This window comes from Gastrolobium bilobum, unplaced genomic scaffold (assembly GCF_033153095.1).
Source record: "Gastrolobium bilobum isolate Gb01-03AN ecotype WA unplaced genomic scaffold, APGP_CSIRO_Gbil_v1 utg99220, whole genome shotgun sequence".
Classification (NCBI taxonomy): Eukaryota; Viridiplantae; Streptophyta; class Magnoliopsida; order Fabales; family Fabaceae; genus Gastrolobium; species Gastrolobium bilobum.
Window position 1 is genome coordinate 45,816 of NW_026898877.1, and position 9,376 is coordinate 55,191.

Below are 9,376 nucleotides of genomic sequence, written 5' to 3' on the forward strand. Positions count from 1 at the left end.
AATCACACCCTAGTGGGCTATGCTAGATTGACATTAGAGTTGAGAGACGCCACTCGCTGAAGAAAGTGGAGAACAAAATAGCACATTCTTGAAGAGAAAGAACCTACAATCAATCTTTCTAAGACTAAGAACAGTCTCGAAAAACATGGATCGCAATCTTGAGATTTTCCTACCACCTAGGAGATTGTTTTAACCCATAGAAAGACTTTTTTAGTTTACACACTGATCCATTTAGTTTACTAGACCTCTTCATGTAAATCACCATTTAGGAAAACATTTTTCGTATCACTGTTGCAGAGGCCAATCTGCTTGGCAACAAGTGATAAGAGAACCTGGATGGTGTTGACCTTAGCAAGTGAAGAAAAGTCTCATGATAATATATCCCACGAGTCTGGGTGAACCCATTTGCAACCAATTATGCCTTGTATCTGTTGATGCTATTATCTGCATTGAATTTTATTGTAAACACCAATTTGCATCCTAATGCCTGTTTTTCCTTTGGTAGGGTTACTATCTTTCAAGTTCCATTTCTTTCTAAAGCATTCATTTCTTCAAAGATAATATCCCTCCATTTTGGATCATCGAGAGCCTCATGTATATTTCTTGGTATCTTTAGACTATCTAACATAGTATTGAAAGGATAAAACCACGTGGACAACTTTTCATATGAAATATGATTAGAAATAGGATGAGCAGTACAAGATCGAGTATCTTTTCTGAGAGCATTGGGCAAGTGTAGATCATTTTCATTATGGCACTCAAGTGTCGGGGTGCTGGAACTAGAACTTGGTTCAGAATCCTGGCAGAGTAGAGACCCTGGGTTATTCACACTTTAAGGAGGCTTTCACCTGCTATAAATTTGTCCCAACTTTGAGGAGGCTCTTGATGGTTTGGATTTTGTAGCTCCCCCGATTTCCAACATTAGAGGTAACATTGTTGCATCAGTAGGTTCCTATGACTGATCTTCATCTGCTCTTATAGACTCCCCCTGAAGAGAAGTTAGGGGAAATAAATGTTGAGTCTTAACGAAAAGGCTTTGAAATGACAAACATAAAGTCAAAAAATCATAATGAAAAGGGCAACAAAATTAATCAATTGACTTAACGTCTCAGAGATGTTTAAGATGATGAATCGGTGCCGTTAAAAGGACAACTCATAATAGATTTACTTATTTTTTCTTTAATTGTAGAGCAGTTTGGTTATGGATAACCAATTATTTTTATGGTTTGGTAAATAACCAATTTATAAAAATAAAATACAGTTTCACATGAAACCGATTTTTAAAAATAACCAGTTTTTAAAATGTGGAGCAGTTTGGTTATGGATTGGTTTAATTCTTTTGGACATTTTGAATACCCCTAACTATACCTTCCTCCATCAGTTCAAATGAAACTCTTAGTAACATAAATCTTGAGAGTACAAAGAGCAATTTTTTTTATAATTTTAAAATAATTCAATTGTTCTTCTACCAATCACTCACAAAACAACGTGAAACAATTTTTATAAGAATCATTTCGTCTTGAGAGTTCCAAAACAATGAAGATTCTTGCAAGAAATAGTTGGCCAACTACCTATAACCGGGAAAAAACAAACGACTACTTATAAAAATAGCACAATTCATCAAAAACCGATTTTGAATTTGTTAAAAAACTGATTTTGAACTTGATAACCGGTTTATGGTTCATAACCAGTTTTGATTTAAAACCGGTTTTGAATTAAAACTAGTTTAAAACCGATTTTAAATCAAAATCGGTTATAAACCATAAATCGGTTTCAAACAGGTTTAAAAAATTAAAAACCGGTTTTAAAAGAAGAAAACTGGTTCAGTTTGAAAATCAAACCATTTAAAATCGATTCGGTTTGATTTTTTGTTAAAATCGATTATGAACCGTTCCATGCACACCCCTAAATAGATGTAGATTATAGAGTATCCCCTTCATACTGACCTGCAATGTCTAAAACTGACCCAGCCCAGCATCAAACCTTGGCTGTGAAAGTGAAAGGCACTCATGCCTTGAAGTTATTGCCCTCGTTGTTCTTACAAGCAAGGGCCACATTTGGGCCTGAATACTGACCAATTTGAAAATCAATTGATTTAATAATCAATTGTAGCCGAATGCATTTACTCATTTAGCTTAACCCCAATCTCCTCTTTTTGTACCCCTTGCAACCTAAAAAAGTAATAAATAACATCTTTCATGTGTTTAACATGGCAAACCTTATTTCCTATACAAATCTATGTAACGTTGAAATAAAAGATTTCTGACTTTTCATTTTCAACATATAGAGTAAAAACTCGTTTTATGTGTCAATAGGGCCTGGCAATCACCAATGAACACAATCATTATGTATCACAGTTTGATTCATTGAATGTCCCCATACATATTTATTGGGATGTTCATTAGGCCTCCGCAGGATAATCTCAGTTGTATAGATTTAGCTTTAAAAATTTCAAACCCCTCTTTCTTGCATTCTTTTCTGCTGCTCTGAACTCCTCCACTTGACTCATATATGTCTCAAGAATATACCCTTCAAACTTCATTTTTTTCCTTAGTGTAAGGCTTTGTCCTTTCACAACTCCCCCCTTTGTTCCATTCAACATTCTCAAAGTGAGCGGGAGAGAATGTTCTCAAAAATGTCACCCCCAATTATACCTTTGGTGATTCAGAAGAGTTCTGAATACGCGCAGTTCGCAATGCCTTCCTGTATCCATAATAGTAAGTAACAACAATTTAAAAGTATATGGGAAAACTTAAAGGGAGAGTATTGTTGAACATTAATCACAAATTGAGAAAACAAAAAATAATTAGCATTAGAATAAAGAAAGTAACAACAATTTAAAAGAATACAATTATGCCAACATTGGTTGGAATGAGGAGTTAAGGATCTGTTCCTGAATTTCGTCTTGGATTCGAAACCCATTAAAGCCACTAAAAAGCAAGTATTTTAAGATAATTTATCTAGATAAGCCTTTGCGGCTTTGCCTACCTTTCCCTCACTACCACATTAAGTACTTAAAAAAACAAACAAACAAACAAACAGGAAAGAAAAACATGTTAAAAAGAAAAGAAAAAAATCAAACCAACAATAAACTAAATTTAAATAAATCAATTAAGAAAACTCCAAAACATATTATTATTTTAATTTCATTTCAAATTAATTTATAATTATTTTTATATTTAGATTGATATTTTATTAATTTTTTCTTAGTTACTTATTATAAATATTTAGATATTTTATCATTTAATTTTTATGAAATTTATTATTTAATTTTAAATATTTATCATTTTAGTTACTTATTTTAAATATTTAATTTTTTTAATCATTTAAAAAAAAAAAAACCAAGCGCGCGTATCAAAAGATTAACCACAAACGAGCCCAATCCAACGAAACAAAGATATACTTCAACCCACTTCTCCAAATTATTTTCCGCTTGTTTTAAAATCCAATTCGGTTTTCTTCTAAATTTATCCAATTCGGTTTTCTTATAAATTTTATCATGTTCTACTGGATTATTTTTAAAATGACCTCCAATACGATTAAGTCCTATGGGTGTTACATTTCCACAGGCAGCTAGTATTCTCCGTAATTAGATATAATAACTTATTGAATATTACCTCTTACAATTACATTAGATATAATTAGCTAGATATAACCGTTGGAATTTTTGACCGAATCCAAACGTATCTAAAGATATCGATATCCACTCTGTTATCAACTTCTTTGCCTTACCTCAACTCCTGTGGCATCTCTACAGCCCCTATATATTGCGTCATATTATTACACAAACTTCATCAGAACCTTTTCCATACATATCTTACAATTCTTATTTACACTAGCTAGCTTTATCTCATCGCCTTTAAGTACTCCCTGTTAAAAAAGACAAAGACAAAGACAGGCCATAATTAAGTCAAACAAGACTTGAAGCAACAAAGACAGACAATCATTGTAAATTGGGCAAGACATTTAGCTAGCAATCATGGCGGGCGGAGGATTTACATCAGCTTCCGGGAACACCGAATTCGAAGCAAAGATCACATTTACTGTCATCATTTCTTGCATAATGGCCGCCACCGGTGGTCTTATGTTCGGTTATGATATTGGAATTTCAGGTGCATATATATATATATAAAACTTAATAACATTCCATATTATATTATATTATATTAAAACATAAACAAAATATCATATAATTTAATGTGTGAAAATTAATTGTGAATTGTATTATGTGAATGCAGGCGGTGTTACATCAATGCCTAGCTTTCTGAAGAAGTTTTTCCCAGAAATATACAGAAGGACACAAGAGGAGCACGGGATTGATAGTAACTACTGCAAATATGATAATCAAAACCTTCAATTGTTCACATCCTCTCTCTACCTTGCAGCTTTGGTTGCAACCATATTTGCCTCTGGAGTCACCAGAAAACTAGGCCGCAAGCTAACTATGTTGATTTCTGGGATTTTCTTCATTGTTGGAACTGTCTTAAATGCAGTGGCAAATCGCCTTGCTCTCCTCATTATAGGCAGGATCATACTTGGTTGCGGTGTTGGTTTCGCCACTCTGGTCCTTATCTATTCTCCTTTTCTTCACTCTACTTTTTAATTTTTGTTATTTGTTACATTTTCCCTTTTTGGCGTACTACAATTTCATACATTACATTATCTTTCTCCTTCAACATTGCTCATTCCTGATGCAATTACAATTTTCACGACAGGCCGTGCCAGTTTTTCTTTCTGAGATTGCACCCACAAGAATTCGTGGAGCACTCAACATCATGTTCCAGCTTAACATCACCATCGGAATTCTCATAGCAAACATTGTCAACTGGTTTACCGCAAAGTAAGTTTAATAATTAATCCTTATATACTTAATTGAAAATTGATAGGCACACAAAGAGTACATAATTTGATTTTGATTAATTGAAATTTTGGTATTAGACTCTCTCTAATTGTGTAAATTGGGGAATATAGGATTGAAGGTGGATATGGGTGGAGGATATCAGTGGCATTGGCGGGCATTCCAGCTCTGATGCTAACAGTGGGGGCCCTCATAGTGGATGACACTCCCAATAGTCTTATTGAGAGGGGTTTTGAGGATGAAGGAAAGGCTGTGCTCAAGAAGATTCGTGGTGTAGAAAATGTTGACCCTGAATTTGATGATATTGTTAAAGCTAGTAAAGTGGCTAAAGAGGTCAAGAACCCCTTCACCAACCTCTTAAAGCGCCACAACCGTCCTCCTTTGATCATTGCCATCTTGTTGCAGGTCACTACTGGTTATTTTTCATATTTGTCATTAATATTAATCATAAATCGAACAATATTATTTTGACTCATACATAAGCTTAAATTGTCAAGTGATGGGCGGACATATATAAGAATTTGTTAATTATTAGTGTTTTGATTAATTTTGTTATTTTGAATTTTCTATTGGTACAGGTCTTCCAACAAATGACTGGCATCAATGCGATCATGTTCTATGCTCCAGTGTTGTTCAACACATTGGGATTTCAGCATGATGCTTCACTGTACTCAGCCGTGATCACAGGAGCTGTGAATGTTCTCTCCACATTGGTTTCTGTGTTCTTAGTTGACAAAGCAGGGAGAAGGGTGCTCCTGTTGGAAGCTGGTGTTCAAATGTTTGTGTCTCAAATGGTGATTGGAATAATACTTGGGTTAAAGGTACAAGACTACTCAGATAGCTTGAGCAATGGAATTGCCATGCTGGTGGTGGTCATGGTTTGCACATTCGTGGCATCTTTTGCATGGTCTTGGGGCCCACTTGGGTGGCTGATTCCCAGTGAGACATTCCCACTAGAGGCTAGGTCAGCCGGACAAAGTGTGGCCGTGGTCACCAACATGCTCTTCACCTTTATCATTGCACAAGCTTTCTTGTCCATGTTGTGCCACCTCAAGTTCGGGATCTTCTTATTCTTCTCGGCTTGGGTGCTTGCCATGTCATTATTCACTATCTTCCTAATTCCAGAGACAAAGAATATCCCGATTGAAGAGATGACTGAGAAAGTATGGAGACAACACTGGTTCTGGAAGAGATTTATGGAAGATTAAATTCGATCGAGGCCATATACACATACACGTGGAAATACATTACTTCGAATATTACTTCGTTGATACTTGCAGCCACATAATCGACCCCACATCCTACAAAAGTTCAAGTTAGCATTGGCCTGCACGGGATAAGGCGATACGATATTTACCCAATTTTTTGTATTTTCATCATTTATCCAAGAAAAATATCTCTACATCAAAATTCTTTTACTATACTTTACACTTTAATTCTATAGGATAAAACAATAAAAAGAATGTATGTTTTTATTGTTTTATTATCTTAAAAATTTGGTATACATAACATGGGGAAAGTTATATTTATAAAAAAATTGTTTACAAATTACACTATGTATTATGGATAGTATATTTCAGCATACAGTGTAATTCAACCGGTATTGTTCAACGCAATCTTCTTGTAATTTAATTTGCAGTAACACTTAATGATATTTGATTGGCAGAATAGGAAACATAAGAGGCAACAACAACTGCAAAATTGGCGCACAAAAATTTGTCACAAGATTGCATATGAGCCAAATTTTCCCAAAGATATTGACACGTATTTATGAAATGACAATGGTTACTTTTCTGGTATGCTGAACTGTGAGATGAATGTAATCGTAGGAAATTAGGACTAAAATATTTTTGTTTTTATTTATTATTAATTAGTGGATAGGACTAATGATTCATTGTTGAGTCATCTTTATCTATTTATATTCATTCTTTCTTATATAAATGTCTCTGTCAGTGAAAATTATTTGTATCAATTCAAAAAAAAAAATTCTTTTATATTTCAATATGGTATCAAGAGCAAGTTTGTTCCTACCTTAGATTAGCCATCTTCAAGGCTAAAACACCATCCAAAGCAGTGTTATGAAACTCGGCGCGCCCAGCTGGGTCCACCCACAACTCGGCGAACCGGTCATCGTACTGATTCGAGTCAAGCATCAGACCGATTAAAGTCAAGCATCGAACCTGGTCAAACTCGAACAAAACCTGCCAAAACCGGTCAAAATTGGTGACCCAGTGACCCGGTTGGGTCATGTGTTTTTATAAAATAAAAAAAAACGTAAAAACCAAAATTATTTCATCTTGTCAGAAAAAATGTAGAACTCATTTTAAATTTTTTTGTAATTTTATTTGCTAGTAGTATACTCTTCTACAATAAACTTAAATTTCAGCTTTCAATACTGAAGCAATTTGCAGAACAATAAATTAAGAGAATGTGACTATGTCTTTTAATGTAGATGAATTTGAAAAATATGAGTTCATAACATCTGACCTTTTGAATGTCATTGAAAGGTATGCTTATGAGGATTCTGAGTTGCAATTTAAATTGACATATTAATAGCGTGCATTTTCATTTATTTGTGCTTTATGAACTTGTAAAAGTGTGAGTGCGAAATTTTTAAGCTTATTTAGTGAATCTTGTTTAAATCATTTTAGATATGGAGGATATAATTAAATATATATGTTCATATTTATATATATTATATATATATTTATATATATCCGGATCAACCGGTCCGACCAGTGACCTAGTAGCCCAACCAGGTCGATGCTCGAATCGAGTTTAATAACACTGATCCAAACACCACCCAACTTCTGCCCAAACTCAGAAACCATATCTACAAACCTCCAATCGAGAAGGTGGATTGACCATTCAACTCAGAAAGTTCTAACAAGTCGAATGCCATCGGACCCATCACCGTCAGCCACAACACGCGTCTATTCATCGGAAATTATAGCTCACACGCCACCTCCCCGATACTTTTTCTCTCCACGACCTGCCTAGAACCACTCGCGGCTCTCTCCTCTACCTGTTTCAGAGGTCAGATCTCCAAAAGGAACAACTTGACTTTTTGGGTCAAAGGTCAAATCCTCTCTCTTCTTTCATGACATCCTTAGATCATTTTTTCGCTTCCTCAACTGTCTCTAAGCATCAGTCCTCTGGAGAACCCTTAGTCATGCGGATCACTAGTCACCGGTTGAACAATAAGAATTTCCTGCAATAATTTCGATATGTTAAGTTCAACACATTGGGATTTCAGCATGATGCTTCACTATACTCAGCCGTGATCACAGGAGCTGTGAATGTTCTCTCCACATTGGTTTATGTGTTCTTAGTTGACAAAGCAGGGAGAAGGGTGCTCCTGTTGGAAGCTGGTGTTCAAATGTTTGTGTCTCAAATGGTGATTGGAATAATACTTGGGTTAAAGGTACAAGACTACTCAGATAGCTTGAGCAATGGAATTGCCATGCTGGTGGTGGTCATGGTTTGCACATTCGTGGCATCTTTTGCATGGTCTTGGGGCCCACTTGGGTGACTGATTCCCAGTGAGACATTCCCACTAGAGGCTAGGTCAGCCGGACAAAGTGTGGCCGTGGTCACCAACATGCTCTTCACCTTTATCATTGCACAAGCTTTCTTGTCCATGTTGTGCCACCTCAAGTTCGGGATCTTCTTATTCTTCTCGGCTTGGGTGCTTGCCATGTCATTATTCATTATCTTCCTAATTCCAGAGACAAAGAATATCTCAATTGAAGAGATGACTGAGAAAGTATGGAGACAACACTGGTTCTGGAAGAGATTTATGGAAGATTAAATTCGATCGAGGCCATATACACATACACGTGGAAATACATTACTTCGAATATTACTTCATGGGTACTTGCAACCACATAATCGACCCCACATCCTACAAAAGTTCAAGTTAGTATTGGCCTGCACGGGATAAGGCGATACGATATTTACCCAATTTTTTGTATTTTCATCTTTTATCTAAGAAAAATATCTCTACATCAAAATTCTTTTACTATACTTTACACGTTAATTCTATAGGATAAAACAATAAAAAGAATGTATGTTTTTATTGTTTTATTATCTTAAAAATTTGGTATATATAACATGGGGAAAGTTATATTTATAAAAATTTTGTTTACAAATTACACTATGTATTATGGATAGTATATTTCAGCATACAGTGTAATTCAACCGGTATTGTTTATAATAACCCTCACTAGTAGTTGTAGATTTAATATTGAAGAATAATTAGAAGTAAAAGAAATAAAGTCATTTTTTGTGAAAAAGGAGTTAAAATGACAACTAAGAGGTAAAAATACGGGTAAATAAAGTTACCCAAAAAGTGAAAGTAAAGTTAGAAATATGAGTAGAAAAATATTCTTGTTCATTGGGTAAAGTTTGGTAATGAATGGAGGTGACTAGATATATAAACTTTAACCCAGTTGAATTACACTTACCTTATAAGTGAAATTTTTTGAAAGAACGTTACTGTTCCCCTTTCTCTTCCAC

The 9,376-nt window shown here is 34.9% G+C and overlaps 1 protein-coding gene and 1 pseudogene across 1 annotated transcript; both read left to right on the forward strand.

Annotated features, from left to right (window-relative positions):
• Positions 1–3,979: 3,979 nt before the first annotated feature.
• On the forward strand, positions 3,980–6,066 carry LOC133284951 (sugar transport protein 13-like). Its single transcript, XM_061482091.1, has 5 exons — positions 3,980–4,112; positions 4,239–4,564; positions 4,716–4,840; positions 4,972–5,263; positions 5,437–6,066. Exons 1-5 carry the CDS (start codon positions 3,980–3,982, stop codon positions 6,064–6,066), a joined length of 1,506 nt encoding a protein of 501 aa, XP_061338075.1.
• A 573-nt stretch (positions 6,067–6,639) lies between these two features.
• Positions 6,640–8,669, forward strand: LOC133284953 (sugar transport protein MST4-like; annotated as a pseudogene).
• Positions 8,670–9,376: the final 707 nt, after the last annotated feature.